We start from the raw sequence: 15,464 nt of genomic DNA, 5'->3' as shown, positions 1-15,464 counted from the left end.
TAAAAGGTCACAAAGCCTGCCCTTCTTTTATTTTTTTTCCCCAGTGGAGAACTTCATTAGCAAAATTTATTAATTACTTACTACCTTTTCATTACCATTAAATAGATAAATGTCCCACAGATTGATTGTTTTCCAAGTCTGTAGGTCACTTATGCTACAGCTTTTCAGTAGTTTTATTTCACTGTTCATCCTTTTAACAATTTCTTCTATTTCCTTTCCTAATACTGATGTCTTAGTGAAACTTGTTCAACAAATTCACTCTTGCCTTACAGGCACAGTGTTCTTAAACCACCAAATCCACAGTTCTGAAAAGGTCATCAATGAACATTTGAAGACCTAGACTACATCCATGGAAGCCTCTTATTTTGACATAAAATTAGGTTTCTAGTTATCTCATGTTAAAATACCCTGAGTATGAAGAGAGGCCAAGGCAGAGGATAAAATATTCCCAAATCTTACCAAATAAATAATCAGCACCATATGTTTTTCTCCTCAGAGTCATCAGCTGACATATCATCAGTAAAGTGCAGACATGGCCTCTGGAGATGCTGAGATGGCTGTTTTTGGGGAGGCAGCTCCTTACCTCCGAAAATCGGAAAAGGAGAGAATTGCAGCCCAGAACAAACCTTTTGATGCCAAGTCATCTGTCTTCGTGGTTCATCCCAAAGAATCCTTTGTGAAAGGGACAGTCACGAGCAGGGAATCAGGCAAAGTCACTGTCAAGACTGAAGGGGGAGAGGTGAGTCAGAAACAAGGCTGAAGGACAACATTTGATCCCCATTTTGAGCTTTTCAATGATACATGTGGATCTTCCTGTTTTCTTGGCAGACCCTGACAGTGAAGGAAGATCAAATCTTCTCCATGAACCCTCCCAAGTATGACAAAATCGAGGACATGGCCATGATGACCCACCTGCACGAACCCGCTGTGCTGTACAACCTCAAAGAGCGTTACGCAGCCTGGATGATCTACGTAAGTGGCAGCAGCAGCTTCCTTTGGGCAGCCTGGGGAGCTGCTGGGCCAGGCTCAGGGGAAGCCAACGTGCTGTGTCCCTTCCCCACAGACCTACTCGGGTCTCTTCTGCGTCACTGTCAACCCCTACAAGTGGCTGCCGGTGTACAACCCCGAGGTGGTGTTGGCCTACCGAGGCAAGAAGCGCCAGGAGGCCCCTCCACACATCTTCTCCATCTCTGACAACGCCTATCAGTTCATGCTGACTGGTGAGTGTTTGACCTCCCTCACAGCAATCTAACCAAAAAGGCCCTGCTGATCTCACTGGGGCATGTGACAAGCCAGATGGAGCCACCAGAGAGCATGACTGTGAACTTGCTCGATTTATATAGCAAACAATTTCAAGTGAAACTGACTTTCAAGCATTCATGGACTTACCATAGTGAATTATTTGTACAAAATTCTACACTCTCCTACTGCAGAAATAGTATTTGACTTAGTTTTCTAATTTTTTTCACTGATAAGAAAGAAAAAGTTGGGTGTTTTTTTGTATTTTGAACTTGGGAAGGTACTTTGGTTTCACTTCTTGTGGAAAACTATATGAAGACCAAGTGATACACAGCTAGTCTCAGGTCTGGGTGCCTCTGACTGTTGGATACATTCATTTGGGCTTATGCATAATACTGCTAGGGCATAGAAGGCAATTGGGTAGTCTTGGACTTTCTGAAGAATCCCCAACTCACATTTGCAGTTTTACTTCTCATTCAGCTTAGCATTACCCAGGTCAGCTGCTCACACATCTTTCATTGTTCTGCTTTCACAGATCGGGAGAACCAGTCCATCCTGATCACGTACGTACACCCCCTGCACGGGTCCCTGCAGGGCTGCCCGGGGCCAGGGGACCTCCTGCCTGACCACGCACCCTCTGCTTCTCCCTTGGCTTTGGCAGCGGAGAATCCGGGGCCGGGAAGACTGTCAACACAAAGCGTGTCATCCAGTACTTTGCAACAATTGCAGCCAGTGGAGAGAAGAAGAAGGAAGAGAAGTCATCAGGCAAAATGCAGGTGAGTCAGGAAGAACAGGCTGAATGGCCTGTCATTGCCCTGTCAACTCAACTCAGTCACTGAATAATTATGTTCCTGTAGGGAACGCTTGAGGATCAAATCATCAGTGCCAACCCACTGCTTGAGGCCTTTGGAAACGCCAAGACCGTGAGGAATGACAACTCCTCACGCTTTGTGAGTTCTTGCTTTGTATAAAATCTCTCCCCCTCATGGCAACACACAGGATGCCTGAGCAGTTCTTCATGCAAAGGACACGTCAGCACAACACATCCAGGCTGACCTGCTGCTGCTTCTGCTTAACAGGGCAAATTCATCAGAATCCACTTTGGTGCCACAGGCAAACTGGCTTCTGCTGACATCGAAACTTGTAAGAGATTCTCCTGGACTGCTCCCATCTCTTCCCAAATTCCCATCTCCATGTACATTCCCACAAGTTCTAACTCTTTCTACCTCCCTGATCAGATCTTCTGGAGAAGTCCAGAGTCACTTTCCAGCTGAAGGCGGAAAGGAGCTACCACATCTTTTATCAGATCATGTCCAACAAGAAGCCAGAGCTAATTGGTAGGAGACATCACTGAGCTTTTGAGAGGAGAATCTCTGAGTAACGTTCAACCATATTACTTAATATTAAAATTAATTAAATTTAACCCATGAACACGTTTGTTTTCAGAAATGCTCCTCATCACCACCAACCCATTTGACTACCCTTTTGTGAGTCAAGGCGAGATCACAGTTCCCAGCATTGATGACAAGGAGGAGTTGATGGCAACAGATGTAAGTAATGTACAGAGAAGGTCAACAGGCAGAGGTCATACATCAGATAACTTGCAAATATTTCACTTTGCTCTATTGTATTATCAGAGTGCCATTGACATCCTGGGCTTCACTGCTGATGAAAAGACAGCCATCTACAAGCTGACTGGGGCTGTCATGCACTACGGGAACCTTAAGTTCAAGCAGAAACCAAGAGAGGAGCAAGCAGAGCCTGAAGGCACAGAAGGTATTATCAAACTCGATAATTAACCCTCTGTAAGCCACTGCATATGTGGAAGACAGCAAAAGTTGTTCACTGTTGGACTTTAGATCCCAAGGAAAACAATTATCCAGGAAAAAAAATCTTTCTTGTCCTCAGTACATCGAGTTCCCTGATCTCAGGATTTATGTAACTTATGTTATGAACAATTAATACTTTAAAGTGATATTCATACTCTTTCAAGAATCCAGGAGTTATGGGTGCTCCTTTAGTCATACCTCTGCCTGAATATGGCTTGCAATTATGAAACAGCCCAGTGAATCACTTCTAACATGACAGGGAGCCATGATCCCATGCACCTTCACCTATCAGGTGCTCAGGGAAGTCATCTGTGAGAGGTGTTATTTCATTCTTTTCCTTTGCTGGCACAGAACCTACGACCCCTGCCTTCAGTTTTGTGAGCAATGCTTTCTCTTGTTAAAGGACAATTCAGGTGGGGAGCACCACTGGTAATAGGATGAAGCCCAATAAATTTTATTGAACATCAGAAACAAAAGTTCAGAAAAGGCTGTAGGCTGTGGATCTGAAGGAGAACAGAGACATTGACTCTGTGTTCCACTCTATTTTGGGGTTTTGATCACCTGAATGCAGATCAGTACCTGACTGTTGTCACTGCAGCTTCCGGGCTGTGTGTGTACTGCACACATTCATACTGGCAAGCTTCAGTTTTCAGTTTTGTGCCAGGAGATTTTTGAAAACTTCATTACTTTCTGCACGCTGCAGTGAAGAATTTCCACCAGAAATTCTTTCACAAAAGCTCAATATGCGTAATGGCAAGTGTGATGTTACAAAGATTCCCTCTACAAGAGTCTATTGAAAGTTTTCAAAGAACAGAAATCTGAACCCTTCAGCCTTTAGGGAATGCTCCAAGGTTCAATGCCTATTGAACATAAAATTCTTCCTTTTTCCTCTGGCTTTTCAGTTGCTGACAAGGCTGCCTACCTGATGGGTTTGAACTCAGCTGACATGCTCAAGGCCCTCTGCTACCCCCGAGTCAAGGTGGGGAATGAATACGTGACCAAGGGCCAAACAGCACAGCAGGTAAGAAACATGTTATAACCTGTAACCATGTGTAGAATGAATATCGTTTTGATTCTCCTCTGCCCCGTATTGTAACTCCAGGCATTTTCTTTTTTCCTGTAGGTGCACAATGCTGTAGGTGCCCTGGCAAAGGCACTCTATGAGAGAATGTTCCTGTGGATGGTTGTTCGGATCAACGAGCAGCTGGACACGAAGCAGCCCAGGCAGTACTTCATTGGTGTCCTGGACATTGCTGGCTTTGAGATCTTTGATGTAAGTAAGATTTGGTAAGAGCTTTTTGGAAGTGACAACTGAATGCTATGATGACACATTTTTAAAGAAAACATAATATCATCATATGATTATTGCTATTTGTGTTTTTTAAGTAAAAAAATGACCTTTCAAGGGACTTGTGCTATTTCAAGATGTGCAAAATCAAAGGTAAAAAATGGCCCAATAAAAAAAGTACATTGTTTATATGATCAGGGACAAGACAGTATAAAAATACATAATCATGATAGTCCTAAGCTTGGGTTTATTCTCCCTCTAATTTGGTCTCATTTTAAACAGGACATATAATTAATCTCTAAATTTTATCAATGGAAAAAATTTCCTTGTGGCCAATGATTTTGATCTTTTTTTCATAATGTTATAAAACAGACTGAAGAAATGCGTGGGAAGTCAAGTTAACTGACTTAATTTTATAAGATGAGGCCTTGCAATTATTGCTGCATCTTCAAATGCACATCTTTCTTATTTTATTTCCAGTTTAACAGCTTTGAGCAGCTGTGCATCAACTTCACCAATGAGAAACTGCAACAGTTCTTCAACCACCACATGTTCGTGCTGGAGCAGGAGGAATACAAGAAGGAGGGCATTGAATGGACATTCATTGATTTTGGGATGGACCTGGCTGCCTGCATTGAGCTCATTGAGAAGGTATGAGCTTCCTATTCAAATCAGTTACATGCATGCAATCTCTGTAATTATTTGGTCTCATTTTCCAAAGGGATTGTCCGTGTTCATGTTTCTCTTGTGCTGGGAAGTCAAGAGCTCAAATAGCACTCCAGATGTTTCTTCTCAGAGCTGAGTAGAGACAAAGGATCAACTCCCTTGAGCTGTTAGCAGCACAGTGTAGCCAAGCATGAGTTGGTGGCTTTGCTGCAGTGGTGTACTGTTGGCTCGTGTTCAACTTGCCTGATACAACTGTGTGTGCCCTGAGGTCCACTGAATAAGAAAGTAGTGCTCTGATTTTACAAAGCACATTGTCAACATAAACAAAATTAATTTCTATTTCTTTTATGAGTAATTTTGTGTTAAAAAATGTAAGTATCAATGTGATCGGTCCCACTTGCTAGAAGCAAATGGAATTAAAGAATAATATTTTCTGACGTGCACCTCAGTCTATGTTCCAATACTGTGCCTAGGTGAAGGTCATTAATGCCCTGAAAGATAAATTACAATCAGTCTCCCTTGTGATTTCTCCCAGCCCATGGGCATCTTCTCCATCCTGGAAGAGGAGTGCATGTTCCCCAAGGCAACTGACACCTCTTTCAAGAACAAGCTCTATGACCAGCACCTGGGCAAGTCCAGCAACTTCCAGAAGCCGAAACCTACTAAAGGGAAGGTTGAGGCCCACTTCTCCCTGGTGCACTACGCTGGAACAGTGGACTACAACATCACTGGCTGGCTGGAGAAGAACAAGGACCCTCTGAATGAAACTGTCATTGGGCTGTACCAGAAATCATCTGTGAAGACCCTGGCTTTACTCTTTGCCAACTATGGTGGAGCAGATGCAGGTTGGTTCTTTGAATGCCATGTTTTCACTGATGTACAGCTTACAAAAAGGAAACAAAGAAGTTAAAAAAAAATCTAAAATCTGTTTTATTTATTTTCAATTTAGCTGAGGCGAGTGCTGGTGGTGGAAAGAAAGGTGCCAAGAAGAAGGGTTCTTCTTTCCAGACTGTCTCAGCTCTTTTCCGGGTACAGTAGAGAATTCACTATTTCTTCCTAAGACAAGACCTAACCCCACCAATTACTATGTCTAGTCTTTTTTTGGCCTGGTTCTGTTAAAAGATTTTGAAGTTCTTGGGCCACATTCTGCTAGGAATAAATCCAATTAATCTACTCATACTTAATTTCACTGAATGCACAGCTTTTCCATTTGCTTAAGGCTGGGATTCATCTCACTTTACCCTACAAGATAAATGTATAATCTAGACATTTAAAACTCAGCTTGTTGGTTTTGTCCCTTTTGCTTTCAGTAGGGAAAACCACAAATGTTCTATGTAGTATGCTCCATATGACCCAGCCTAAATGCCTACTGCAGAATGCTTCACACTGCCTCATATGAGCACTACTTTATCTGTCTGGGTACATCCAATGGAAGATGGATATCCTTTCAAATGAAAGCATTCCACTAGAGTCAGTGAAATGTATTAAAATTGTGTGTTTAAGAGTACAGTCTTCCCTTCACATTGTTCAGAAGAACTTTATACACTAAGTTAATTATAGCAAAGATCTGTGGAAAGTCAGAAAAACTGGGGCAGAGAGCTTGGGTTCAGGGTTCTGCTAATTTCTGTATAGTATCTCATTTCAGAGGACTTGATGCTTACAGAAGAAATTACATTTGCTAATATCAGCTTTTCTTAATGACTCTCCCAGGAGAATTTAAACAAGCTGATGACTAACCTGAGGAGCACCCACCCCCATTTTGTACGGTGCATCATCCCAAATGAAACTAAAACACCTGGTAAGAGACTTACATATATATTGAAGGTTTTCAGTGTTGTGCAGCTCTTCCCCACTGTGTTACAGAACAATGCATGTATTTGTGCTCTGCATTGCCAGGGGCCATGGAGCACGAGCTGGTGCTGCATCAGCTGCGCTGTAATGGCGTGCTGGAAGGGATCAGGATTTGCAGGAAAGGATTTCCCAACAGAGTCCTGTATGCAGATTTTAAACAGAGGTCAGACTTTATCCTCTCACTGGATCACCTTGTCCACCTTAAATAGCTTTTGAAATCTAACCTTCCCCTCCTGTGCCTAAAACCTTCTCTAAAGTTTCAGTTTAACAAGTGCTGTTTGTTCTCAACAGTTCTTAAGACTTTCTTGCCATGTACCTGCTAGTTGGTCTTAACAACAGACCTCTTCATATTCATAGAATCACTTAGGTTGGAAAAGACCCTTAACATTCTGGAGTTCAAAGGAGTCCTTCCATTTTCTTCCTCAGATACAAAGTATTAAATGCCAGTGCTATTCCAGAAGGACAGTTCATTGACAGCAAGAAGGCTTGTGAGAAACTTCTTGGATCAATTGATATAGACCACACTCAATACAAATTTGGTCACACTAAGGTACAAGATCTGTTTGCTTCAAGTGCTACATGGTTTTGGTTTGCATGGCTTGATACTGACACTCAGATACTCCAGCCAGTACATGAAATGATCCAATAGGGTATAAGAAGTAGTGTAAAATAAATCAACCAGCTTCTTGATAACTCACAAATGAATGAACTGAAATTCATCTCCATAAGATGATTTAATTAAGGGTTAATCAAGTTCCTAATTTACGACTAAATTGTAGAATAAAAGAATCAAGAATGAACAAAAATAAAAGGAAAATGTCTGACAATTATAGTTCCTCAACTGCAAGTAACCAGAACTTTGGAGTTATAAAAGAATGTCTGCCACTACAAATATTCTTTGTGGTTTTGCTCTTAACTTCCATAGTGTTTGTCATGGAGGACAAGGTATCAGGTTATGTTAAACAAGTAGAGACACTGCACCTGTTTTCATGTTCTTACCTAAGGTGTTCTTCAAAGCTGGGCTGGTGGGCCTCTTGGAAGAGATGAGGGATGAGAAACTGGCACAGCTCATCACCCGCACCCAGGCCAGGTGCAGGGGCTTCCTGATGAGAGTGGAGTACCAGAAAATGGTGGAGAGGAGGTAGATTTTTCTTATAATCAGGTTCACTGTACTTGGCCTATTTTGTTATCATGGTGTAAATATTGAATATTAATTCGACTTATCTTTCAGGGAGTCCATCTTCTGCATCCAGTACAACATCCGTGCATTCATGAATGTCAAACACTGGCCATGGATGAAGCTGTTCTTCAAGATCAAGCCCTTGCTGAAGAGTGCAGAGTCTGAGAAGGAAATGGCCAACATGAAACAAGAGTTTGAGAAAACCAAGGAAGAGCTTGCAAAGTCTGAGGCAAAGCGGAAGGAGCTGGAGGAGAAAATGGTGAAACTGGTGCAGGAGAAAAATGACCTGCAGCTCCAAGTGCAGGCTGTGAGTACCACCAGTGGGCTTTATCATAATTTTACTGTGACTATCCGGTTGAAATATACAGGTACATTTTCAAACTATATAAAAATTTGATTTAGTTCAGGTCAATTGTAATTCTTCCAGTGGTGCTCTCAAAGGCATAACTAGCTTCTGTAAGGACTGTGAGGTATCTGTAGTCAAAATATTACTTGACTGACACTTTTCTATGGTGTATGCTGAGATATGATTATGCACTTTGACCCAATTTTGATATTATGAGATAATATTGGATTCTATACCCTACACAAATACATAAATACTCATGTTGTCAGGTAGATTGAAGAGGATTTTACGTGGTTTTAGCTTTTAAATCTGGCTGTTTCAAAACCAACAATACAAAATCAATTCTATATTATATGTCATTCTATTGGAACATTAATCAGATTTTAAACTGCGAAACTGCTATCCAAGACCCTGCACTATGAAGGTTAAGTATCTCAATAATCCCTCAAAAAGCATATCCCTAAAAATGGCATATCCCCATCAGGAAGCTGATGCTTTGGCCGATGCTGAGGAAAGGTGCGACCAGCTCATCAAAACCAAAATACAGCTGGAAGCCAAAGTTAAAGAAGTGACTGAAAGGGCTGAGGATGAAGAAGAAATCAATGCTGAATTGACGGCTAAGAAGAGGAAACTGGAGGATGAATGTTCAGAGTTGAAGAAAGATATTGATGACCTTGAGCTAACACTGGCCAAGGTGGAGAAGGAAAAACATGCCACCGAAAACAAGGTATGGGTAGAACCTGTCACTCGCACTCTGGAAAAGACCTGTCTTGTTAGAAAGTTTTAAGCACCGTTTTCTGTCTGTGCTTGCTCCTTTCTTCTCAAAGGTGAAAAACCTGACTGAGGAGATGGCAGGCCTGGATGAGACCATTGTGAAACTGACAAAAGAGAAGAAAGCCCTCCAAGAGGCCCATCAGCAGACCCTGGATGACCTGCAGGCAGAGGAGGACAAAGTCAACACTCTGACCAAAGCCAAGATCAAGCTGGAACAGCAAGTGGATGATGTAAGCACACAGACATGGAGCAGGAACAGGACAGGTATGGAGCCTGGCCTGGCTGGCAGAGCCCTGATGGTCTTTTTGTGTTTAGCTGGAAGGGTCCCTGGAGCAAGAGAAGAAACTGCGCATGGACCTGGAGAGAGCTAAGAGGAAACTGGAAGGAGACCTGAAGCTGGCCCAGGACAGCATCATGGATTTGGAGAATGATAAGCAGCAGCTGGATGAGAAGCTGAAGAAGTAAGTGTGGCTCTGGGCCACCTGAGTGCTGGGCTGCAGCACTTGTCTTTTTTCTTTGAACTCTAACATGGTTCACCTTGCCCAAAGGAAAGACTTTGAAATCAGCCAGATCCAGAGCAAGATCGAGGATGAGCAACTTCTAGGCATGCAGCTTCAGAAGAAGATCAAGGAGCTGCAGGCAAGTCTCTGTTCCCTCCCCTCCCCTGTTCAGGTTCAGCTCAGGCATGAGGAGGGCACGGGTGTGAAGGGTCCCTGGTGTTGTGCAGGCCCGCATTGAGGAGCTGGAGGAGGAAATTGAGGCCGAGCGAACCTCTCGTGCTAAAGCAGAGAAGCATCGGGCTGACCTGTCCAGGGAGCTGGAGGAGATCAGTGAGCGCCTGGAAGAGGCAGGAGGGGCCACAGCAGCTCAGGTTGAGATGAACAAGAAGCGTGAGGCAGAATTCCAGAAGATGCGGCGTGACCTGGAAGAGGCCACGCTGCAGCACGAAGCCACGGCTGCCGCCCTGCGCAAGAAGCACGCGGACAGCACAGCTGAGCTGGGGGAGCAGATCGACAACCTGCAACGCGTGAAGCAGAAGCTGGAGAAGGAGAAGAGTGAGATGAAAATGGAGATTGATGACTTGGCCAGTAACATAGAGTCTGTCTCCAAAGCCAAGGTACACAATAATTTTTATTGGGAATTTGATAAAAATGTGGGGTTTTTAAAAATCTTATATTATTTAATTTTTATCAGGGTATATTATAAATTATTTCTCCAAATCTTATGTGTAGAAGTGTGGGTGTATGTACAGTCCCAAGATAGATCAACTTCATCTTCTGGATGTATCTTCCCGCTAAAAGAAGGCAGGACCAAGGTATTTATTCATTTTCTTATGTGCAATTGAAATCTAGGCAAATCTGGAGAAGATGTGCCGCACTCTGGAAGACCAGCTGAGTGAATACAAAACAAAGGAGGAGCAGAATCAGCGCATGATTAGCGATCTTAGTGCTCAAAGAGCTCGTCTGCAGACAGAATCTGGTACAGCTCTTCCATCTGTAATTTGGAAAAGGGAGAACCCCATAAATTGCTCTCTAGGCTATTAAAATGTTTTCTCAAATGACAACTTTTTCAGGTGAATATGGACGCCAGGTGGAGGAAAAAGATGCTTTAATTTCTCAGCTGTCTAGAGGGAAACAGGCTTTCACCCAGCAGATTGAAGAACTAAAGCGGCAGCTAGAAGAAGAGATAAAGGTGAGGATATTCATATTACATATGAAATAAATATTTGACACAATATTGGTTTTTGTGAAGTGTTCAAGACTTCAAAAGGTGATCCAATTAGAAGTTCAAATCAGCCCTTTAGGTCATGCAGTCTAGACCTTCCAGTGCAGGACTCCTATGTTTTAATCAGTACAGTTAACCACCATGTCTTTGGGATGTATATCAGTGTATAAGTTGCAGTAAGAGAAATTTCCTTGGAAACACCTACTCCTTATTGCCATATTTTTACCACCAGGCCAAGAGTGCCCTGGCCCACGCCCTGCAGTCTGCTCGCCATGACTGTGACTTGCTCCGGGAACAATATGAGGAGGAGCAGGAGGCCAAGGGGGAGCTGCAGCGAGCCCTGTCCAAGGCCAACAGTGAAGTGGCCCAGTGGAGAACCAAATATGAGACGGACGCAATTCAGCGCACGGAGGAGCTCGAGGAGGCCAAGTATGTGAGCGTTGTGTGGAAGGTTGGCATAACACCAATAAGGGAAATTTAAAGACACCACTGGGATTTTCAAAGGCAAAAGCCTTGAGGAGTTATACGAAACAGAAAAAGACAAGGAAAACAGGCTATGTGAAAAAGAATGCAGGAGAAAGGACATGTATGGGATTGTGCAAAGTGCAGAGGGATAGCAAGACTGAAGAGAAGCTGTGGCTGCCCTATCCCTGGGAGGGTTCAGGGCCAGGCTGGACAGGGCTTGGAGCACCCTGGTCCAGTGGAAGGTGTCACTGCTAATGGCATGGAATTAGTGGATTTTTGATGTCCCCTCCAACCCAAACCATTCTGTGAATCTATGAAGACCTTGGGGAAATGAAAGAGGAAAAAAATGACTCGGAGGGATAGGCTCTGCACTATGTACATTAGGACTAAATACTAAGAAGTGTCTCAGTGCTCTGGTAAATATGACAATCAACATCCACCTTCATTTTCAATTAAGAACTGTGCTTATGACTTTGCAGGAAGAAGCTGGCCCAGCGCCTGCAGGATGCAGAGGAACATGTTGAGGCTGTCAATGCCAAATGTGCCTCCCTGGAAAAGACAAAGCAGAGGCTGCAGAATGAAGTGGAGGACCTGATGATTGATGTGGAGAGATCCAATGCTGCCTGCGCTGCTCTGGATAAGAAGCAGAGGAACTTTGACAAGGTCTTTTGGTCTCCAGAACCAGCACTCCTGGTCGGAGCATGGCCCCATGATGGCCACAGCCCGACTCACACCCTGTTTCTCTCCAGATCCTGGCAGAATGGAAGCAGAAGTATGAGGAAACGCAGGCTGAGCTGGAGGCCTCGCAGAAGGAGTCGCGCTCTCTCAGCACGGAGCTGTTCAAGATGAAGAATGCCTATGAGGAGTCCTTGGACCACCTGGAAACAATGAAGCGGGAGAACAAGAACTTGCAGCGTAAGTCCCTGGCCCTCTGCTCCTCGCTGGCCTTGCTCACTATCAGCCATTATCACCATTCCTCATGGGTCTGTGCCTGCAGGTCTGCAGAGATGCCTGTCCCTTGGTGGGACAGGACCCTTCCCATTCTGCTCTGTGCCTGACCATGCCATTGGTCTTTGTTCCCACAGAGGAGATTTCTGACCTGACAGAGCAGATTGCCGAGCAAGGAAAGGCAATTCATGAGCTGGAGAAAATCAAGAAGCAAATTGAGCAGGAAAAATCTGAAATTCAGGCTGCTCTGGAGGAAGCTGAGGTACATGACCATAATGAGTGGTGTCTGCACTAAATAAAGGATGAAATAGGGCTAAAAAGGCATGGGCTGTCCTCTCTTCTGGCTGGGGAGTGCAGACAGCTGAGATTTCTGGAAATATTCTGTCATTCCCTAAAAGGAAGCAGTAGGTTTATTGATAATATCATTGTTTGTGTCCACTTGCCCAGGCCTCCCTGGAACATGAGGAGGGTAAGATCCTACGCCTGCAGCTTGAACTCAACCAAGTGAAGGCTGAGATAGATAGGAAGGTAGCAGAGAAAGATGAGGAGATTGACCAGTTGAAGAGAAACCACCTGCGAGTTGTGGAGTCCTTGCAGAGCAGTCTGGATGCTGAGATCAGGAGCAGGAATGAAGCCCTGAGGCTGAAGAAGAAGATGGAGGGAGACCTGAATGAAATGGAGATCCAGCTGAGCCATGCCAATCGTGTGGCTGCAGAGGCACAGAAGAACCTGAGAAATACACAGGGAGTGCTCAAGGTCAGTTGAGCAAAGCTACAGAAAAGAAAAAAATGAGATCCCTGACATGTTTGCCACTCAAGTGACCACTGACACCTGGCAATTTCTGTTCTCTTTCTTTCCAGGACACCCAGATACACTTGGATGATGCTCTCAGGACACAGGATGACCTGAAGGAGCAGGTGGCCATGGTGGAGCGCAGGGCAAACCTGCTGCAGGCTGAGATTGAGGAGCTCCGGGCAGCCCTGGAGCAGACGGAGCGCTCGAGGAAAGTGGCTGAGCAGGAGCTTCTGGATGCCACTGAACGTGTGCAGCTCCTCCACACCCAGGTCAGGGGAGGGAGCAAAGAGCTGTGTTGACACTGCCCAAACACAGAGGGCTGGAATTTACCAGAGGACCAGCAGTACTAGAAAGGCCTCTCTACTGCTGTCCCTAAGGACAGACCTGTTTTGCACCCATTTCCTAAGCCCACACCTCATATTTTGTAAACAACCAATGTAACAAAAATTCCACAGTAAGAATTGGAATCTGGGAGGGGAAAGTCTTTCTTCAGGCAGAAGGTTTACTATGGCAGGTTTTAGAATTTAACTCTTGCCCATGTCCTTTGCAATGAACAGAACACCAGCTTGATCAACACCAAGAAGAAGCTGGAAACGGACATTGCCCAGATCCAGGGTGAAATGGAGGATACCATCCAGGAAGCCCGCAATGCTGAGGAGAAGGCCAAGAAGGCCATCACAGATGTGAGTTGGCTGCTCCGGGCATTGCTGATGGGGAATGTACTCTCCCAAAATATCTCCAGTCCTAAAATAGCTTTGACCCTTTGCTCTGATCAGGCGGCCATGATGGCAGAAGAGCTGAAGAAGGAGCAGGACACCAGTGCCCACCTGGAGAGGATGAAGAAGAACCTGGACCAGACAGTGAAGGACCTGCAGCTTCGTCTGGAGGAGGCTGAGCAGCTGGCACTGAAGGGAGGGAAGAAGCAGATCCAGAAGCTGGAGGCCAGGGTGTGTAGGGCTGGGGCTGTGTGTGAGTGAGCGTGTCCTTGCAGAGACATTGTCAGGGAAGCTGCAGGGCTGGGCTTGTCCTTGCAGGTGCGGGAGCTGGAAGGGGAGGTTGATGCTGAGCAGAAGCGCAGCGCTGAAGCCGTGAAGGGTGTGCGCAAGTACGAGCGGAGGGTGAAGGAACTGACCTACCAGGTAAGGCAGGAGGAGACTGCTCTGGCACCGTTGGCTCACAGCCAGGCACATTTTACACACACCATCCCCAAGGGGAATTGTTCACCTTGTGTGATGCAGAAGCAAGAATTGACTCTCTTTCCTGTTCCTCAACCACTCTAGTCTGAGGAAGACAGGAAGAATATTCTCAGGCTGCAGGATCTGGTGGACAAGCTGCAAATGAAAGTGAAATCCTACAAGAGACAGTCTGAGGAAGCTGTAAGTATCTCTCTGAGTGCTTGGCAAGGACCAGATTTCCAGCAGGTAGTCAAGCCATTAAGGAGACAAATACAAGAAATTTAGAAGATACCAATCATCATTGATGGAGTTCTTCAAATTCTCTGAAAGGCTCATAAAGCAGACTCACCTTTGAGAATGAAAACAATGAGCTCTTAAGAAGAGTACTGAGAAGGGCAAATGCAAATAGCATTATTTGCATTAGAAGCACAGTGCAACCTCTAAGAACTTTTATGAATGATATCAGTAGTACAATATATAAAGAAATTTTTGAAATAACTTTTTTTTAGAAATTTGGTAGTAGACAGGAAAGGTGTTGGAAGTTCCCCCACAAAACACTTCACACTTCACTTTTAGAACAGTGCAAGGAACCCTTGCCTGTTTCCGTGCACGCAGCAGTCAGGGATAAACTGAGGGCAGTTCTACAGCCCATGAATTTTTGATTGTCTGGGCACAGCTTCTTCATTGTGAAAACAGTTCAGTACAGAATAGGGCTTCTGGTTCAGTTAAGTGGAAATGTGAGAATGCCTCTGAGGAGATCTCCTCAATCTCACTGTGAGACTTTGTACAGGCAGTGGTGGGTGGAGTTTGAAGGTTTGCGACTGCCCAGGACAAGGCACAGGAGGAATGAAAATCCTAAACCCCAAACTTCTCACTACTGACTCCTTCTCCCTTCCAGGAGCAGCTGTCCAATGTCAACCTCTCCAAGTTCCGCAAGATCCAGCACGAGCTGGAGGAAGCTGAGGAGCGGGCTGACATTGCAGAGTCACAGGTCAACAAGCTCCGAGCCAAGAGCAGGGAGTTCCATAGGAGGATAGAAGAGGAAGAGTGAAAATGTCATGAGGCAGCAAAGTGACCTGAGGACTACACAAAATGTGAACCTCTTGGTCACTTTCCTTCTGCCATGAGTCTCTGTACCCACCTCAGTGTCTAGTGAATAAAGACTGTAGTAGATTCCTTTGCA

At 44.7% G+C, this 15,464-nt stretch overlaps 1 protein-coding gene across 1 annotated transcript; it reads left to right on the top strand.

Annotated features, from left to right (window-relative positions):
* The first annotated feature begins 532 nt into the window (after positions 1 to 532).
* On the top strand, positions 533 to 15,464 carry LOC136299142 (myosin heavy chain, skeletal muscle, adult-like). Its single transcript, XM_066200493.1, has 38 exons — positions 533 to 739; positions 829 to 972; positions 1,064 to 1,220; positions 1,775 to 1,802; positions 1,901 to 2,015; positions 2,097 to 2,189; positions 2,319 to 2,382; positions 2,478 to 2,576; positions 2,686 to 2,789; positions 2,877 to 3,015; positions 3,971 to 4,089; positions 4,192 to 4,341; positions 4,837 to 5,007; positions 5,558 to 5,867; positions 5,972 to 6,051; positions 6,733 to 6,820; positions 6,919 to 7,036; positions 7,300 to 7,423; positions 7,878 to 8,014; positions 8,105 to 8,360; positions 8,884 to 9,126; positions 9,227 to 9,403; positions 9,489 to 9,634; positions 9,722 to 9,812; positions 9,901 to 10,290; positions 10,526 to 10,652; positions 10,747 to 10,865; positions 11,131 to 11,327; positions 11,843 to 12,026; positions 12,113 to 12,278; positions 12,449 to 12,573; positions 12,759 to 13,067; positions 13,172 to 13,375; positions 13,664 to 13,789; positions 13,883 to 14,053; positions 14,141 to 14,245; positions 14,387 to 14,482; positions 15,180 to 15,464. Exons 1-38 carry the CDS (start codon positions 533 to 535, stop codon positions 15,330 to 15,332), a joined length of 5,832 nt encoding a protein of 1,943 aa, XP_066056590.1. The 3' UTR covers positions 15,333 to 15,464.

Source organism: Chamaea fasciata, unplaced genomic scaffold (genome assembly GCF_029207755.1).
Source record: "Chamaea fasciata isolate MVZ Bird 193981 ecotype frontalis unplaced genomic scaffold, bChaFas1.0.hap1 SCAF_19, whole genome shotgun sequence".
NCBI classification, from domain to species: Eukaryota; Metazoa; Chordata; class Aves; order Passeriformes; family Sylviidae; genus Chamaea; species Chamaea fasciata.
The sequence above is the reverse complement of the archived record's forward strand: the minus strand, read 5'-3'. Positions and strand labels throughout refer to the sequence as shown.